Below are 18,992 nucleotides of genomic sequence, written 5' to 3' on the forward strand. Positions count from 1 at the left end.
GTCCCTCACCACAGACTGGGGGAGCAGAGTAGAAAATCTTCCCCATCAGTAGAAAATCTTCCCCATCCCTTTGGGCTCTCTCCAGTGCCTTAATCCTCTCCCAGTTAGCTTCTGGTTTTGACAAAGCAGTTCTCAGGCTGCTTTTAGAGAACAAGATGCCTTTCAGTCTCTCTGCTAACACACACAAACTGCCCCAGACACCCCAGGAGTGTGCCTTGATGTAATTCTGGTCGAAGCTGGGTAAGAAGTGAGTTTTGCACAGAGAACAGGAGTGGGGTGAGCCCCTCAGCTTTCATCCCTCATCCCTCACCCCTCATTGCTGGGTTTGAGTCCAGCTGCCTCCGGAGTCATGCTCAGCCCCAGCCCTCCTTCTCAGCCATCCTCAGCCCCCATCCATCCCTCTCAGCCCCATCCATCCCCGTGAGCCCCTCTCAGCCCCCATCCATCCCTGTGAGCCCCTCTCAGCCCCAGCCATCCCTGTGAGCCCCCCTCATCCCCCAGCCATCCCTGTGAGCCCCTCTCAGCCCCATCCATCCCTGTGAGCCCCTCTCAGCCCCAGCCATCCCTGTGAGCCCCCCTCATCCCCCAGCCATCCCTGTGAGCCCCTCTCAGCCCCAGCCATCCCTGTGAGCCCCCCTCAGCCCCATCCATCCCTGTGAGCCCCCCTCAGCCCCATCCATCCCTGTGAGCCCCCCTCAGCCCCATCCATCCCTGTGAGCCCCCCTCAGCCCCCATCCATCCCTGTGAGCCCCTCTCAGCCCCATCCATCCCTGTGAGCCCCTCTCAGCCCCAGCCATCCCTGTGAGCCCCCCTCAGCCCCCATCCATCCCTGTGAGCCCCCCTCAGCCCCCATCCATCCCTCTCAGCCCCAGCCGTCCCTGGGAGCCGGGAGCGCTTTTCGGTGCCGCTCCCGCCGGTTCCTGTCAGCCCGCAGGGTGAGGATGAGGATGAGCAGGGGGGGCTGTGGATGAGCACAGCAGCCCCCTGGGAGGCAGGATAAAAGCCAGGCTCGCGAGATAACGAGGCTCTGTCTGCGGGTGCGGTGCCCAGACGCGGGGGATGCCGTGTGAGTGACAAGCGTGTCCCGCTGGCCCGGGCGCGCTGTCCTTTGAGCCACCGAGCAGCTCCGCGGGTCGCTGCAGCCCGAGGCTGTTTCCCACCCGACACAAAGCCACAAAGCCCAGTGTCCCCTGCCAGCTCCCTCCTGACCCTGCTGGCCAAGGGCATGGCTGGTTCTGGGATTCCTTTTCTGGTTTATTTTCTATTTTCCTTTCCTCCCTTCTCTCAGGGCTGGGCCCTCGGTGCATCAGGCAGGAGCACTCTGAGCCAGGTGCCCGTTCTTTCCTCACCACTCTTTCTCTCTCTTTTCTCCACCACCTTGGTTTCCCTTGTCACTGGCTGTATGTGGACAAATACATCTTGCAGCCGAAATAAATGGCTCCAGTTTCCCGTGCCAGGGGAAATGGCAGTGCCGGCCCGAGGGCAAGGCTGCTGCATCCTGCTCCATGCAGGGAGAACTCATCCCTCTCATCCCTCTCATCCCTCTCATCCCTCTGTGGATGAGATGGCAGCCGTGGGACCAAGGTGCCCCGGCAGCGGCCCTGGGAGAGAGCGGATTTCAAAGCAGTAGTGGGAGATTGCCTGAATATCTCTCCCTTCTTTTTCATTCGTTTAAGAGGTTTTGCTGTCTCGGTAACTCCCCCGAGAGACAGGAGCAGCAGCCTCTTTGGATGTGAATACCTGACAAGTTTTTAATGTGAAAGGTATTCACTAAATTTAGTCTCATGGAGGAAGAGGGGGAAGAAAAAAAGAGAGAAGTGTTTCTTTCAGTCTGGGGGAAGTGATCCAAATCCCAGCCACTTCCCTGCCGGCAGAGCTTGATGATGTCTCCTCTGTCTGGAAAGCTTTTAAGCCTGGGCCCCATGTGTGTCCCTGCACAAACAAGAGGTGGGAGAATGGCAGCCCCCGATGCTGTGCCCTGGGGGAATGGGGCTCTTCTCAGCTCCTCTGGCCTCCTGGATGCTGGCGAGGGCGGGATGGGGAGATAAATGAGAAGAAAACCTTGTTGTCCAAGTTGCAGGGACATCATCTGGGCTCTCAGGTGGGCTCTGAGCGAGGTGTGAGCATTGAGGTGCTGGGGGTGCTGAGGGGAGTGCAGCTCTGCTGTTTAACTCAACCAAGTCACCCCTTTTCTCCTCTATTTTCCTTCCCTACTCTCACTTGAACCTCTGAAAGGTCCATTTTCTTCTCTGTTCTGGTACCTGAGACTCACCTGTGCCTTGTGCTCTCATGTCCTCTCCCAAAGCACCCTGTGCTGCTCTCCACAGCTTTGGAATTCTGTTCCTCCCGTCAGAGAGGGCAAGGAGCTCCTGTGGGTTTGTAAACACACACCTGCTGGGATCTTGCAGAGGGCATCCACACGTGTGCCTGCACAAGGTGAGCACACACCTTCCTTCAGATGGGGCAGCTCCCAGACTCCCACGGCAGAGTGTAAAGGACAAAGTGTCAAAAGGACAAAGTGTCCCTGTGCTGAGAGCTGGTGGGGCTAAAGGTCTGGCTGGTTGCAGCCAGGGAACCCTGTCTGAACAAGCCAGCTTGCACCGACTGCCCCTGTCCTGCAGCAAATGGTGGGGTGCCAGGGAACCACAACCATTTACAGCTCCATCTCCTACTGGGGAGCTCTGCAAAGATCCACTCCTGTCATTTCCATCTCAAAGGTCTCTTCTGACATCTGTGGAGGTCCCGATGACAAACACTCTGTTTATTCCTGCTGATTTTTATAAAGGTCCCTTCTTTGGAAAGATGATGGAGCATTTCATTAGGGCCTCACCAAACACAGGACAGGGCAGAGCAGGGTGCCACGGTGGCACTGCCGTCTCTGGGAAGGGACTCTGTGGCTGGCATGGTGAGAGGGAAAAGTAGGGGAAGGTTACAAGAGTGGATAATACTGAGCGTGCTTAAAAAAATACAACCAACCACTTCAGACCTGCAATTAATACATGGTAATGTTCTTATTATTTTTCTCCCCTTTTGTAGTTTTAATTTTAGGCGGGCTGGGTGCTATGCCAGCGGTAAGACGCCGAATGGACGGTCCTGGGAACCGAGGTCCTGCCGTGGGGGGCCGGAGAGCGGCGGGGGCGGACACTCGGGTGGGCGCGGTCCCATCTTTGCCCCGCTCTCCGTGACTGCTTTTAGCGGGGCCCCTCCCGCGGCATCGCCCCTTTAAGGGCGGGAGGGGCGGGGCGGCCCCATCCACATCTCCCCGCCCACCCCGCTAGGCCCCGCCCCCTCCCCGCCTCTGGCGCCCCCTGCAGGCGGCCCGCGGGCGCGCCCCCGCCTCCCCGGGCTCTTCCCTCGCGCCGCCGGTGCGGGGCGTGCGCGCGTGCGCGCGGCGGGGGCGCGCGCGGCGGGCGGCGTTCCGTCGGGGCCCCGCGCCCCGTCCCATTCATGCGGGGCAGCGGCGGCGGCGAGAGCGAGGCGGGCGCGGAGCCCCGGGCGGCGGCGGCGGCGGGGGGAGGCGGGCGCGGAGGAGGAGGCGGAGGAGGGGACGGAGGAGAAGGAGGCAGCGGCGGCGGAGAAGGCGGCGGCGGCCCGGCGGGCGGCTTGGTGTGGAATGCAATTATGGCTGGCACGGCGGAGGCGAGCGGGGACCGGAGCCGTGAGTAACCCGGCTGCAACTTTCGGGCGCGGCGCGATGAGCGCGATCGGTCTGTTCGCTAAAAATAACGCGGATTTGGCTTTATGGCTCCCCTAAAATATTTGGCTTTATTGGCACCGCGGCGACGGCGCGGGGCTGGCCCGGGCAGGGCACGGCGGCCCCGTCGGGGGGCGCGGAGGGGCCGCGGCGGCCGGGCAGGGCTGGGCTGGGCCGGGCAGGGCCGGCGCCGCGCTGCTGCCGCCGGGACCAGCCCGCATTGCGCCCCGCGGCTCCGGGAGCCGCCTCCCGCGGGGGGACAGAACCGAGCCGGGACCGAGCCTCTTTCTTTATCCGCCGCACGCCCCGCGCGGGTCTCGGGGCGGTGTGTGCCGGGGAGCGGGCAGGTACGGGCTGGACGGGCTGGGGGCCTCCTCCCATCGCGGAGCTGCTCGGGCTGGGGCGCTCCCGCGGGGAGCCGGTGCCAGCGGTGCCTCCCTAGCCGGTGTAGCGGCGGGGCTCGGCCGCCTCCCTCCTCCCCTCCCTCCCTCTCCGCTGCACCCTCCCGCCCCGGCTCTCGGCGGCGTTCGCTGCCCCAGCCCCGCCGGGTCCGGCACCGCTGGGAACGTGAGCCGGGCTCAGCCCTTCCGTGCTGGCCGCCTTGGATCACGGATCTGCCCTGCCCTGCGTCCCCGCTGCCATCCCCGCATCGTGCTGCCCCGCATCCTCGCTGTCACCGCTGTGTCCGCACTGCCCCGTGTCCCCGCTGCCATCCCCGCATTGTGCTATCCCGTATCCATTCACGTATTCTCGCCGCTTCACATCCCACATCCCGCATCCCGCCGGGGCGCGGTGCGCGGCATCCGGGCTGGGCTCGTCCTGGAGCCCACAGCGCCGCCGTTCCCTCCGCGCTCCCCAACCGGCGGGGAGGTGCCGTGGGCGCCCTGCGGGATGGGATGGGATGGGATGGGATATGATGGGGTGAGATGGCTGCCGTGCCGTCGCTGTGATCGGTACTATTGTGATCGCGCTGTAGTTTGGCAGCGCAGCGCCGGGCAGCTCCGAGCGAGGCGTGGGAGGCTGCGGTACCTGTGCGGGGCTGCGCCGGTGCGCGCCTCCCGCCGCCGGTGTGAACGGGGAAGGTGGCGGATAAAGCCGGCTGCGGCGTCCCTTAGCCCCTTCCCTTAGCCCGGCGAACACACGCGGCAGCTCCGGCGTGCGATCGGGGAGGGATTTGCAAAATCTCTGTGGCATGCTGAAATAAATCCCGGAATCCCGCAATCGCCTTCTCCTCCCTCGTCTTCCTTGGGGGAAAATTCTTCCTTCTGCCTCTGGCCGAGCGCCGGGGTAGGGGGAGCCAGGGGAGGGGGGCTGGTGTGTAAACAGGACTTAACATGAAGGTCACTGGTTAAAGAGGAGACGGATGGGAGAGAAAAGACAGGCATTAACCTCACTTGTTAGCTCCCCCCTGGCTTCTGCTTGGGGAGGACAAAACAAAAGCAGAACCTGCTAACGGGGGGGGATGAATATTCATGATCCTTCTCGTATGCTCCGGGACACGGAGGGGAGAAAAGTTGGGCAGATGAGCCGCCTCCCGAAGCTGCTTTTCCTCCAGCTTGCGAGAAAATCCTTTTTTGCTGAGCGAGAGCTGTGTCGGGGGGAATTATCAGCCTTTTGCTGGATTTATTTTTTAAATTTTTTATTTTTTATTTTCTTTCGTGTGCGGCTGCAAGAATTAAAAAGAAAGAGAAAAAAAAAAGAGGAGCTGAGGCTATTGACTACATCAAAGGTTATCCATTTGAAAACACCATTTTCCTCTGAACAGCGGCTAATTGCTTCCTGAACAATCCCAGGGTCTTTTGTATATACTCAGTGGGTAAAATGAGTGACTCGATGTCTCTCTCTTAAGACACTGGTGACCGAACAGGGCGGAAAGGTGGAGAAGCCAAGGAAAAGCAGTGGGGCAGATGCCTCTGGGAGGATGCATGGATAATTTCTTAAGTGGCTGCAAGGAGGGAAGGTTTTTTTCTTCTTCCCGCTCGCCGCCGAGCGATCTGCTGGTGCCAGTGGATGCCGGTGCCGGCAGCGGTGTGGCGACACGGGGCTGTGAGGAAGGCTGGTAAGGAAGTTTGGATTCAAAATCCCCGATCATGCGTGTGATCTGGTGCTCCCCATCCGCCCGTGGCTCTCCGAGAGAGACAAGCCTGGATGCGCTCGCTGCTCTCGGGGGGCTGCGGGGAGGCAGCGCCGGGGGCTGCCTGGCTCCTGCTCCACTGGGTGCCTGGGCTTTCTGCAGCTGCTACCCTGAAGATTAAAGTTTTGGCGACATTGCTTTTGTTTAGCACGGTGATAGGAGCGCCGGGGAGAGTTTTTCCCCTCTTGTTTTTTTTTTTTTTTTTTTCCTGTATTTTTTTTTTTTTTTTAATAGAAGCATCAGATTTGGAGCAGAGCGCAGGCATCTGCCTTGGCGCACGGAGCCGCGGAGCAGAGCGCTTGTGCTCCGTCACACAAAGCCCTTTCCCCGAGCGAGGCAGAGATAAACAAACTGCTCGGAACTGCGCTGCAGACGGGGCCGGGGCCGTGCCGGCGGCTCCCGGGCAGTGAGCGTGCTTCAGCGGGCTTTGCGCAGCCGGGATGGGAAGGGCAATAAAGCGGCGCTGCTGCTGCGTGCTGGCAGCGCCGCCTCCCCTCCTCCACGGCGGGGCCGGGGCTGCCCCTGCCCTGCTCCCGGCCCTGCTCCCTGCCCTGCTCCCTGCGTGCCCGTGTCACGCCGGGCCGGTGATTGCCGCGCCTTCGCTGCGTTTCACTTCTGCCGAACAAAGCGAAGGATCTGGCCCTGGGATCGGAGTTAATGAGGGGAGCTCGGGTGTGTTTATTCTGTGCGCTGAGTGTGGGTCAGGGCCTTTGTTGCTGGCTGCCTCGCTGCTGGCTGCAGCGCTCAGCGCCGGGAGGGAGCCGGAGCCAGCCCTGAGCCGGCAGCTCCCGAGCAGCACAGACCGGGCTGGCACAGCGGCTCCTCGAACCGGGGGAGCATCACCCTGCCGGGCTGCTGCTGAGTCCCGCTGGGCTTTGTTGTAGTTGCCTTTCTGTGCAGGGTGTTCTGGTGCCTTGGTCATTTGTGTCCCCAGTGGGGAGTCAATGATGGTTTTTGGCAGCTCTGGTCAATGGAAGGGGAGCCTTGGAAGAGCCAGGACAGCAGAGGTGGTGCCATGTCTCTGTGCAGTGACAGGAGGGTGGGCATGGGTTGCCCCAATGCCCATAGTGCCATCCTCACTGCCTGCAAGCTTGAATTTTTCATTGATCTGAACTGGTGGAATGCACGTATTGAGAACTTAGATTGTTGTCGTCTCTGGTCTATTAATGTCTCCTTCAAGTTTGTGTGCTATGTGGAAAAAACTAGTGATTAGAGGGTTCCTAGCCAGGGTTTGACCAGTGAATGGCTTGGTGATGTACTGTGTGTGTAGAGGAAGGCCCAAAGGCTGGGAATTATGAGTGATGTGGAGCTTAGTTCAGCATGTACCATGACTCCTTAACTTTCCTGAGTTTGGGTTGGGGCCCCTTTTCCCAGCAAGGTGCTGAGTGCCATGGCTTCATGCAAAATGAGGAGGAGCAAGGGTTTGCCACCATCCACTGGTGAGGTGGCTGGTTTGGCTTTAGACTGGAGACAACCAGCTTCTTCTCTGGCTGTACCTGGGAAGTGTTCCATGCTGTGCTCTGGGGAACATCCCACTACAGATAAATGGTACTTGGTGAGAATATGTGTGCTCTGACACCATCCCTGACCCACAGCCTCATCCATGCCCTCTTAGCCTTCCCCAGGGTGCAGCCTGGGGTGTAGATACCCCAACATGGTCTGCCTGCTATGCTTGGAGGTCACGTTTGAGCAAACACTTTGTGCCTCATGGAGGAGAAAAGCTGCAGATAATAAATAAGTTTTGGTGGTTTCAGTGCCAGGCATGGGCAGTCCTGGCTCTTCTGCCCTGCACTTGCCATGTGCTGTGTCCAAGCCCACACCTTCCCATGGGTTTGTCAGAGCATAGCCAGACACAGGAAGGTGTCCTTGTTTGCCTTGCTTCTCTGAACCCTCTGTGGCTGCCTCCAGCCGTTGTTCCAGGTGGAAGCCACCATTTAAAAACCTGAATGAAAAACATCTCAAAGTTTATTTTCCCTTTAGCCAAGGCTTGGAACGCCTCCTCTTTGTTGCTGGTGTGTCAAGATGTTCGAGTCTGGAAGAAAACTCCACATCCAGGTCATCAGGCTCACATTCCATAAACACTTTTGCTCCTTTCTCCTCTGAAGTTGCCTTGCATGGTGCAAGATGGACTATTTTGGGTGATTGCTCTGTCCCCATGGTGTCTCGGTGTAATGAGAGCCAAATGCAGCCCTGGCCTGTGCCCAGCTGTGCTGGTCTGTGCCTGGGGCCAGAGACCCTCGTGAGCTGCCTGAAGCACAGAGGAGAATTTTATTGCTGGGTTCAGCTCAGGGCCTGGTGCAAGCCAGGGTGCCATATCCTCTTTGCTCCTTGAGCTGAGATTGTGAGGGATTTTGTGGGAGAAAGTGCCCAAGGTGAGAACATGCCAGGGGTGCCAGCGACTGGCTGTGTGGCTCTGGGGGCCTGCTGTGCAGGGACCATCTCCTCCTCATCCCTCCTCTCCCCACCGGCAGCCTGCAGATCAGCCCTGGGGCTGGCTGCCCACCTCCTCATCCTGAGCATCCCTCGATCTGCCAGCCAAGTTGGCACAGAGGCCCGGGAGCGCTGCTAATCCAATTTGGGCAGTTTAGCTGCACTTTGCTCTCCGTGCTGCTGGCCGGAGCTCGGCGCTTTAATCCGGCTAATGACCCCAGCTTGAGTAACCAGGACATTCTCTTGGTTCAGTTTTCCTTTCTGTCCTTCTCTTGGTCCAGTTTTCCTTTCTGTCGGCGATGGCGAAGGGCTGAGGCTGCTTCTGAGTCCTGTCCGTGGAATCAGGGGCGGTTTCCAGGTACAGGTTTGTGTGGGGACTGGAGGATGAGGGTAGCGTGGAGGGACACTTCAATCCCTGCTTTTTCTTTGTGAGATTTCTCCTTCCCTCTTCCCGTTTTCTTTTTTTCTTCTTCTCTCCCTCTTTTTCTGGTGAAGATAAGTCCGTCTTCCGGAGTTATTTTGCAACATAGTATTATTTTCAGGAAGGCAAAGCCAAGAAAAATAAAAGCGTCTCTCTTCCTTGGGCTGCCTACTGTTTAATGTACAAAATACAGGGGTGGTAATTGCATTAAAACATGTATAATTATACTGGAGGGAGGAAAAAAAAATCCTGCTAATTGCACATGTGTTTTGAACTGATAAATGTTGAGTGACTCTTCATGTTTTCTTGGGAGTTTGAGGGAGCAGAGATGCAGTCTGGCATGTGAAGGGTTGGGAGCGGGGATGGTTTCCCAAAATTATTGGGAAGCTTGGATGCTTCGATGTCGGGGGCATGATCCTTTGCAGATTCACCTCCCCATCCAGGCAAGTCTTGGTGTCATTGTAGGAGCCCTGTGAATCCTTTACTTTATGCGTTTAGTTAAACAACTGTTTGTCAAAATATTCAGTCTCTCTCACAGAAGTAAATTCCTGGCAAGAGAAGACATAAATTCCTGTGTTAGGGGGAGAAATTTCCTGTGTGTGTAGCCCCACATCCACGGGCTGTTCCCCGTCTTTACCAGGGTGTTGGCATGGCTGCCGGAGGGCAGGGGCAAGGAAGGATGGTCACACTCGTTTCAAGTGGCACGATGTGAAAACCACATTTCCTCCTGCCAGCGCCGACCCCGTCAGAGCTGCCGATAACATCGCAGGTGATTGTAATGGCACCAACTTGTTTGCTTTGTGCATGCGGCCGGGCTTTGTGTACGGGCGGCTGCTTCGCTCTTCCTGTGCGGACTGTTAGTTTCAACAGGGGAAGAGGAAACCCCAAAAATATTTTAGGAGGAGTTTAAAAATAATCTTGGAGCTTGGCTGGTGGGCAGGATGTTTCGCAGGATCGTGTGTTCTCTGCTGGTCCGTGTCCAGCTTTGTGGCCCTCGGAAGGCTTTGCTGGATGGTGTTAAGTCCTGCATTGTGATTTTGGCCAGCCCGAGGGCTTGCTGTTGGGCTCTGCGAGCTGGAGCTCGATGGGAGTCTGCCCTGCCCTGGGATTTGACTTTTGCACTGGGTAGATCTGGCTGCCCTGCAGCAGAGCAGTGTCAGAGCTGGGGTGTGAGCCCCAGCTTCCAGCTGCCACGGCCTCTGTAAAACGTTTATATGTTCCCCAGTGTTGCATTCCCTCCACCCTCGTCTCCTTCTCCATGGTTTTTATTCCTACAAGTGTTGGCATGCTGGCAGGGTCCCTGCCTGCCCGCTGCTGCTTATCTCAGTGTCCGGCTCCTGCATGGCTGCTTCCTCTCTGGAGTCAAGGGGGGGCTCTCCCTCTCTCTCTGCCGGGACCAGAATCGGCCCGATGAGCCCTGCTGAAGTCAAGAACCTGTTTTTCAGGCTGATGTCATCGGGAAGAAATGGGGGAGGAGGAAGGCAGGGAAGCAGCGCCGTTTCCGAAGGAGAGCCGCTGCCGAGCCCCATGACGCTGCCAGCGGCCCCGGCCTCCAGGGCTGCTGCTGCTGTTCCTGATCAGCCGAGGTGCCCTGGGGCGCTGGCACATGCGGGAGAGGTCCCGCTCTGCATGGACAGGGCTGGGAGGGAGGGATGCCACAGTGCCGGGGAGGTGTCAGCTCCCAGCACAGCAGGACATCTTGGCCCACTGGCTGTGCCTTGTATGGCTCCCTGGCCTTCTGTGGGGGTGGTGGCACTTGCTGGAGCTGCCATCCAGCCACTTTCATTAGCACAAAGTGGGTTTTTGGCAGAGGTGCTCGGGCAGCCCTCCCAGCACAGGCGAGCAGCCGCCTCCTCTCGGCTCTGCACGGAAGGAGCCGGTCCATGATGCTGATGCCTGTTGGAATCTCAGCTCCTCATGCATGGCATCAGGCCATAGAGCAAGGTGGTGCCCGTGTCTAACATGGCCTGGGGCTGCAGCTGGGATCTGCAGGAAGAGGAGAAGCCTTGCTCTGCTCTCCCTCCCAGCCAGCAGCTCATGGCTGCACCCACGCTTTGGAGTGTGCTCTGCCAGGTCTGGTGGGTGAGACCCCCTTGCTGTGGGAAATTGGGGTGGGGTGTGCTGTGCTGGCACTGCCCATAGGAAAGCAGAGTGCAGGTACAGCCACTGCTGTGGCACCTCCCTGTTAATATCAGATGCTCTTTGCCCGTGGTGCTGTGAATGAGGCTTCTTTTGGACTCTCAGAACAATTTCCCTGTGGTGGTGTTGATGTGGGGGGACTTTTCTCTGCCTGTCCCATTGCCAGATGAGGCTCTGCTCTCTCTCTGGATGTCTCACTTCACCTTGGGAAAATACAACATGGGGCTATGCTGAGCTGGAAACTCTGCAGGGGAAGCAGAGCCAGGACCTGAACTGTTTCCAGCTGTGGTTCTTGGGGCAGCATAACTGAAAAAGCAGAGGGGGAAGGATGGAAGGATGATAGGGGAAGGAGAAGAACACGTGGCTTGGGAAAACTCATTTGGAGAAGTTTTGTGGTTGTTTTAATCAGAACTAATGTGATGGCAGTAATGCTTGGCTTGCCACAGGACAGCACAAGTGCTGGTGTCAGCAAGGGGCCAGGCAGAACCATGGGAGTTTCAGCTTAGCTGGGATTAAACCAACCCCAGAATGAGCTCACTTTGCTGGAGTAGAGGGGATCCAGCAACCAGGAATGCTTGTGTGGCAGTGCTCCATTGCAAAGAGGGATCTCTCCAGATTCCCTCTGGGATTTGGGGAAAGCACTTGTGACAGAGAGGTGAAAATGCAGCTTGGAGAGGTGGGTTGGAAGAGGGGCATTGATCTGGGGAGGGTAAGATTATGACTTGTGTTTGTGGCTGCCCTGGCCCAGTGAGGGGTGTGGAGCAGCAGGCTGGGGAGTGAGACATGATGAGTGATGTGTTATTCCCCAGGGAATGAGATCAGACAGGGGAAGGATGCTGACGGCCAGAGGATCTCTTGTTGGACTTCCCTGCTGTTTAGAGACCTTGCTTGTGAGTGACCTTCTGGGTCTCTGCAGGTCCAGCTGGACCAAGGTGACCTCTGCCAGCAGGGCTGGTTTTTGGGACATTTATGTGGGGCAGTGGGCTGATGGGTTGTGAGAATCAGAGTCTGAGAGTGTGTGGGCCAAAGCCAAAGGGGGAGGTGGCCTTCAGGGAATTTGGTCTGTACTACATTGCTCTTAAGATGCGGGCAAGATGTTATTAATTGGTCCTGATTGAGGTGACAAAATTTACATCAGGCTGGTCTTTGAAGCCTTGAACTGACCTGGGTGTTGATAGTAGGAAGCCACAGTCCAATGGCTGGTGTGCTAGTGCCTTGGGTTGGGGTCTGGGGATGATGAGAGGCACAGAGGGGTTGGAGGAACTGATGGACAGACTTCCTGAAGGAGGATGGGAAGCAGCAGGCTGTGTCCTGTGTGGATGATTGCCCACGGGCTGTGCACTGGTCCAGGTCTGTGTGCTCCTCTCTCGGCTGCAGGGAGCACAAGGGAAGGTGGGGGGCACTTTCTCCTGGGAAGCCCAGATCCAGCACGTGGGCTGCAAACAGAAAACCCCTCAGCAGCCCTTGCAGGGCCCTGTATGGACTGTGATACCCAGGTGAGTTGTGGGAATAAGGCAAAGGACAGCCACCAGCTCTCACTCCTGGTGTATGGATTTGGGAAATGTGTAAGGTCTCTGTCCATGCCTGGTTTCCTGGAAGGGCTGCTGAGGCTGTCCTCATGTGCCTCCTTGCCTTGGGACGCTGTGGTTGTGGGAGCCTGGGTTTCCAGCTCGGAAATGCTTGTGAGCCCTTTTTGGAAGGGCTCTCTGCAGAGCAGCCTGCAGTGGTGAGTGGTGAGTGCACGTAGTGGCTCCAGAGCTGCTCTGGAGTTTAAGCTGTTCTTGGCGTGACATGACTTCTTGCAGAGGACCAGAGAAGGGGAATTGTGCACTTGAGAAATGCTATTTAATTTCCTCACTGCTTGTTCTTTTATGCTCCTTTTTGCTGAGGGTCAAGCTTCATGAGCCTTTGGGCAGTGGATGGCTGCTTCTCCTTGTCATGTTTCTCAGAACAAAAGAGGCTGAATTCTTTGCCCAGAAGATCCTTGCAGGGCAGGAGTGGAAGCTGGGGTGGATGGCAGGATGGAGTCCTCAGCCCCTGCCTGGGAGGGATGGCAGGAACCTGGGAAGAAACTGAAGACATTCTTGATTGGGTGATAGTAATGGAGATTGGGGCAGCTTCAGAGCCTGCTATTGATTTCATCAGGGTGTGGTTTGAGCCAGGGATAAGGTTTTTAATGATTTAACTCACTGGCTAGGGAGGGACTCTAACCAAATAGTTTTCAATGACTGCATGCAGTGAAAGAAGGAGTTAAAGTTTAGCCCTGTTGCAGCAATTGCATGTGTAGTGCAGCTCCAATTTGTACCACCACCAGGCTTTCCTCATTGCAAGGCTTTTCCCAGCCAGATGAACCTAAAAATACAGCAACTCTGGGGTGAGACTGCCTCTCCTGTGGCTGAAGGCTTTTTTCTCCCCTGGATAATCTCCCCTCTCTCCCCTTTGCTAAATACTGGCAGCTTGTAGCTGGTCCCTTCTTGGCTGTTTCTCATTGCTGAGAGCAGCCAGTGGCTTGGAGGGATTACAGGTAAAGGCCCTTTAGATACCATTTCCCCTTTTGTGGGTGGGTTATGTGGGGGTTTTCAATCCCACACCTTCTCTCCTCCAACCTCCCTTGCTAAAGTGCAAGGCTATAAAGCTCTTGGGGTGTTTTGCTGGGAGAGAACTTGCTGGGGTCGTGTTGATGGAAAAGCAGGGATGGCAGGCGGGTCTGTGAGTGCCAGATCTGCACCTCTGTGCTTGTCTGCATGTTTAAACCCTGTCTGTGGGTGCTCCCCCGAGGGCTGCTGCTCTGCAGGCTGGTGTTGACTCTTGGACTTGCTGCCTGGATGAGTGGAGAGGTGGTCCTTAACTCTCTGTCCAGTCTTTGCCTTTTAAGGTTAGTTTTTCCATCCCAGTACTCCTGCTTTGTGCTATCAAAAGTGATGATTGTTTTCCCAAAGTGTGATCTCCCATCCCAAGCACAGGTTTTTGGGCACATTGCAGGAGCAGGGAGCTCTCAGCCTGGGGGGATGAGTGCTGCTGCCCCTTGCCAGCTCTCCAGCAGCCAGGAGGGAGGGCACTGGCATCCCTGGGGCTGCTGAAAGGCTCACTGGGAGAGGCTGGGATCTGTGGGTGCTGGCCCTGCTGAGGTGGGTGACCCCCATCTGAGTTTTGCAGTGGCTGCACCCATCTCACTGTGGCCACTTTGAGGTGAAACTGTGAGCAAATGTCCTTTCCAGGGGGGATGAAGGGGACTGGGGAGGATTTGGCTGTTGTGCTGGCTTTGTTTCTGAAGGCTGCTTTCCTTCTATAAATACATGTGTGTGTATATACATATATTATGTGTTTGTGTGTGCACATGGAAATCAAAACACAAGCCTGTGGTGCTGTCTGGCCTGTGGTGTGGCCCCTCTGTGGGGGGAGCCCTGGGGATGCTCAGTCTGTGCTGCATCACTTGCTGCCCAGCAGCACTGCCAGCTGCATTTGTGGTCCTGCTCTCCCAGCTGGCATGCATGCAGCAGGGCTGGGGTGAATTATTTTATTGCTGCCTGTTGCAGGGCGGGGCTTGGCGCCAGGGTATCTGCCCAGGGTTTTCCATGCCTTTGGACTGCTCTGGATGTGTTTGTGGTGCAGGTCTTGCTTCCTGGTGGTGACAGTCATCTGGTGGCCCTGGACTGGGTGACCCCAGGGCGAGGTGCTAGTTGAATGCAGCCCCAGGGCTTTGGGTGCCCTGTGGTTTAAGGAGGGTGCCAGGGGAGGAGCTGCCCTGCCTTAGCTGCCCTGTGACCTCTCTGTGGCCCTTGGAGGCTGTGTGACAGCAGGGAAATGCCCTTTGCTGCTGCTCCACGGGCAGGGAGCAGTGCAGGGCTGCCTGAACCATGGTGGGCTTGAGCCCTGCTTTAGTTCAAAGTTCAGGAACCCATATCACTGAATCACAAAAAAAGCAGACAAACCAACTATTTGTGCTGTTTTATTTTTATTAATCGTTACTGATGGTTTTTACTGGACAAAACCACCACTTGTGTCAGGTCACTAGGACGAGATGTTGCTGCTGCAGTATATTTAGGAGCAGAAATCTCTGAGGAGCTCTGCAGAGTGTCATCTCTCAGCTTGCCCCAGCTCTGCCTCACTTTGCTCTCGTTCCAACTTCTGATTTGCAGCTCCCTACGTTAATTTGGGAATCTCCTGTTGGGCTTTCTAGCCCTGGTTTGTGGCAGCAGCTTGACCTCTAGTTCTCTCACCCACTTCCTGAAATAGAAGCAGTGAATCATAGAAATGCGCCAAGAAAGCAAGTTCCCTGTCATGCTCTCTCATCCTGGCAGGAGATGCTCTGGTTGGCATCCCCACGCTGCACCGATCTCCCACTGTCACCTTCCCCATCTTCCCTGTTCCTTGGCACGTCACTGACACATGAATTTGGTGCTGGTCTCCTTGCCAGGCAGCCACTGTGCTGTTCCTGAGGGGCTCAGCCTTGTGGGAGCAGTGCCTTGGTGACAGCTGTGCCAGTGGGTGGGAAACCACTCTCTGGTTTCCTTCAGGAAACCCCAATGCCTGCAGCTGCTGGGCTGTGGCTTTCTGGGCTAACCAGTGGGTTTGTGCTCACGGTGCCACTCGGTCCCACATCAATGTGGTTTGGGGCTAATAAGCTCTGATATGGGGTGCTTCTCTTTATTCTCTTACCAGCAAGCTCAGAAAAAGGAAGATTCCGAGCAGTGTGTGTGTCTTCTGGGAGTGCCCTTGCCCTGACAGTTTTGTTACCTATTCTTTACTGGGAGGTTTCCAGTGTTGGAAAAGGTGGTAGGAATGGGTGATTAGGACCATGGGGATGATTTCCAGGGTGGTGCTTTGGTTGTCTCCACACCCATGGAGCTTTGTGGCATCTGGGCTTGGTCCCAGTGCTGCTCATGTGCCGTTGTCCCAATGTCCCTTGAGACTGTTGCCTTGGAGGTGGGTGTGTTGGGAAGTCGAAGACAGCAGGGTGAGGAGCATTGTGGGCAGAGGCAGATCTGCAGAGAGGGTTTGGAAGTGGTGCAGAAGCTTTGCCCAATGTATCTGGGGCTCAGGAGAGCTGGCAGGGCTGCAGGGGTGGCCAGGGCTGGGCTTGCCCTGAAAAAGGAGAGGGCAGTCTTGTGTATGCTAGGAGTTGGAGAAGGGGAAAAAAAGTTTCTCTGGCTCTGTGGCTTGAGAGGGGAGCAGCAGAAGTGAAGGATGCTCTATGGAATGTTGGGGTAGCTGTATGGCTCAGTGCTGATGCAGCCCCCCAAGGCTTGCATGAGGCCTGGCTGGTGGGTCCCACAGCCCTGCCAAGGGCAGGATGCTGAGGGTGGGGCAGCGTTCAGCCCTGCTGATATGGCAGCTGGCTGCCCTCTGACACCCTGCCCTGCCCTGCCCTGGCTGGGATCTGCAGAGCTGCCAGTCACCGCGGGCCATATTTCCTACCTGTGCCACTCCCTGCTGGGGATCCTCTGGGAGGTTGTCCTGGGCTGAGTCAGAGATGGGTGATAAGGAGAGAGGGAGAGGCTCTCCTTCTCCTCCACTCCCTTCTGGAGTGGCTTATCTGCACTGGCTGGGAAACTGAGCTGGTGCCCCAGCCATGGACCTTGGCTCCACCTGGGGTGGATGGATTGGGATGGATTGTGATGGTGGGGTGGGCTGTGTGCTGCAGGGGGGTTTACACAACCCCAGGTTAGTCTAGGGGTGCTTTTGCCTGTGTGGGGAGGGTGGATGGAGAAGACAGGGATGGGGTATCATGGAGGGGCTGCTGAACTGACACAGAGAGCAGAACTGTGCACTGGTTTCCTATGGCCATCTCCTCCCTGCTGCTGGGATGCAGAGGTCACCCCGGTGTGGGGTGTTTGGCGGCTCCCCACTGCTTGGCTGCTCCCTGTTGGTGAGCCCCAGCTGTGGCACAGCAGCAGGCAGAGCATTCCATCCCCCCTGTGTGTGCCCCTTGTCCCTCTGGAGCCTCTCAAACCAACTGTCTCATGTCTGGACGTGTGTTTTTAATGCATAGAAATGCCAGAAGGACAGGCTTGTCCTTGCCATGCCCGTGTGCTCCCTCCAACCCCTCCTGCCCATGCCCCTCCTGGCAGGCAGGTGGCAGGATAGTGGGCAACATGCCAGGGCTCTGGGCTCTCTCAACTCCTTTAAAAGGTGCTTTTGAGATTCTCAACTCCTTTAAAAGGTGCTTTTGAGATCCCCCTCTGTGTAGGGGCTTGGGCTGTGCTTGCTGCTAGCTGGGATTTTGCATCCATTCCCAGCACTGCCACAGAGTGGGATTGGGGCAGCAGGTCAGGGTCTCTTCTGCCTGCTAGAAAAATGTGAAGCAGCAGAGTCTCCTGGGTGGGGTGGAAGATGCTTGAGACTGCAGGAAAGCCTCCTAACCCCACTTTTCTTGTCTTTCTCCCTCTAGGGTTGACTGGACTGGCCACGCCCACGATGCCCTGAATGCGGAGCGCAGAGGAAGCAGAGGAGAGTGTTTCCCATTAGCTCCTCCTCCCTCCCCCATCCCTTTAGTTTGGGTTTGTTTCTATTTATTTTGTGGCTGGGTTTGGGCATGGCCTTGGCTGGATGTGAGGCTGCTGCAATGTGGCTCCTTTGGCTCAAGCACCACTTGTCCATCCACATTTGGACCTTGCTGCTCTTGGGGAGCACCTGGCTACCGCTGGCGGCAGGCAGCCCCAAATCTCCCTTTAGGACTTTCCCGGTTACAGACTGGAGCTTGACACACTTGGTGGTCCATAACAAAACTGGGGAGGTCTACGTGGGGGCTGTCAATCGGATCTACAAGCTCTCCAATAACCTCACGCTCCTGAGGACCCACGTGACGGGGCCCGTGGAGGACAATGAGAAGTGTTACCCTCCGCCCAGCGTCCAGTCCTGCCCGCACGGGCTGGTCACGACCAACAACGTCAACAAACTGCTGCTGGTGGACTACTCGGGGAATCGGCTGATCGCCTGCGGCAGTGCCTCCCAGGGGATTTGCCAGTTCCTGCGGCTGGACGACCTCTTCAAGCTGGGCGAGCCCCACCACCGCAAGGAGCACTACCTCTCCAGCGTCAACGAGTCGGGCACCATGTCCGGCGTCATCATCGAGGTGCTGAACGGGCAGAACAAGCTGTTCATTGGGACGCCCATTGATGGGAAGTCGGAGTACTTCCCCACCCTGTCCAGCCGCAAGCTGATGGCCAACGAGGAGAACGCGGAGATGTTTGGCTTTGTCTACCAGGATGAGTTTGTCTCCTCGCAGCTCAAAATCCCCTCGGATACACTCTCCAAGTTCCCCACCTTTGACATCTACTACATCTACAGCTTCAGCAGCGAGCAGTTTGTTTACTACCTGACCCTGCAGCTGGACACCCAGCTGACCTCTCCCGACTCCACTGGGGAGCAGTTTTTCACCTCCAAGATCGTCCGCCTCTGTGTGGATGACCCCAAGTTCTACTCCTATGTGGAATTCCCCATTGGCTGCGTGCAGGACGGCATTGAGTACCGGCTGATCCAGGACGCCTACCTGACCAAGCCTGGCAAGGCTTTGGCCAAGTACCTGGGCATCTCAGAGCAGGAGGATATCCTCTTCACCATCTTCTCCCAGGGCCAGAAAAATAGGGTTAAGCCTCCCAAGGAGTCTGTGCTCTGCCTCTTCACGTTGAAGAAGATCAAGGATAAGATCAAGGAGCGTATCCAGTCATGCTACAGAGGGGAAGGGAAACTCTCCCTGCCCTGGCTCTTGAATAAGGAGCTGGGCTGCATCAACTCGGTGAGTTCCCACCTGTCTTTACTCAAGCCAGACTGTTTCTGGTTTCTGGTGGTGTTCTCTAGCTGGACCTTCCCCGGTGATTTCACCTGAGCTGTGTTTTCCCTGTGGATATGGGCAGTGTCAGTGAGTTGGGGCTGGAAGGGTGGTAGGCTCAGGCCTCAGGGCATCTGCTGCAGCTCTGCTGTGGAGTCCCTTGCAGAGAGCATTTGTGGGTGTTCTGTCACCTGGGGCTTGGCAGTGGCCAAGCAGAAGGTGTTGGAAGCAGCAGGAAGTGCAGGACAGGGAGCACAGACCTGATGGAGGGAGCTGGGGAGGCTGGTGGTCCCAGCAGAAGTTGGTCAGATGTTCAGCATGGAGAGATCACATCCTCTCCATGGGGTGCTGGGAGAGCACAAGGCACTGTCAGTGGGGTGGCTTTTGGGAGTGACCAGTGCAA

At 57.0% G+C, this 18,992-nt stretch overlaps 1 protein-coding gene across 1 annotated transcript in view; it reads left to right on the plus strand.

The window, feature by feature from the left end:
• Window positions 1–3,525: 3,525 nt before the first annotated feature.
• Window positions 3,526–18,992, plus strand: part of PLXNA1 (plexin A1) — a 115,119-nt gene continuing 99,652 nt past the window's right edge. The window contains exons 1-2 of the mRNA XM_058813203.1: window positions 3,526–3,658; window positions 17,210–18,556. Of these exons, the coding sequence (XP_058669186.1) occupies window positions 17,354–18,556 (1,203 nt within the window). The 5' untranslated portion in view covers window positions 3,526–3,658; window positions 17,210–17,353. The remainder of the gene's footprint in view (window positions 3,659–17,209; window positions 18,557–18,992) is intronic.

Source organism: Ammospiza caudacuta, chromosome 12 (genome assembly GCF_027887145.1).
Source record: "Ammospiza caudacuta isolate bAmmCau1 chromosome 12, bAmmCau1.pri, whole genome shotgun sequence".
Taxonomy (NCBI): domain Eukaryota; kingdom Metazoa; phylum Chordata; class Aves; order Passeriformes; family Passerellidae; genus Ammospiza; species Ammospiza caudacuta.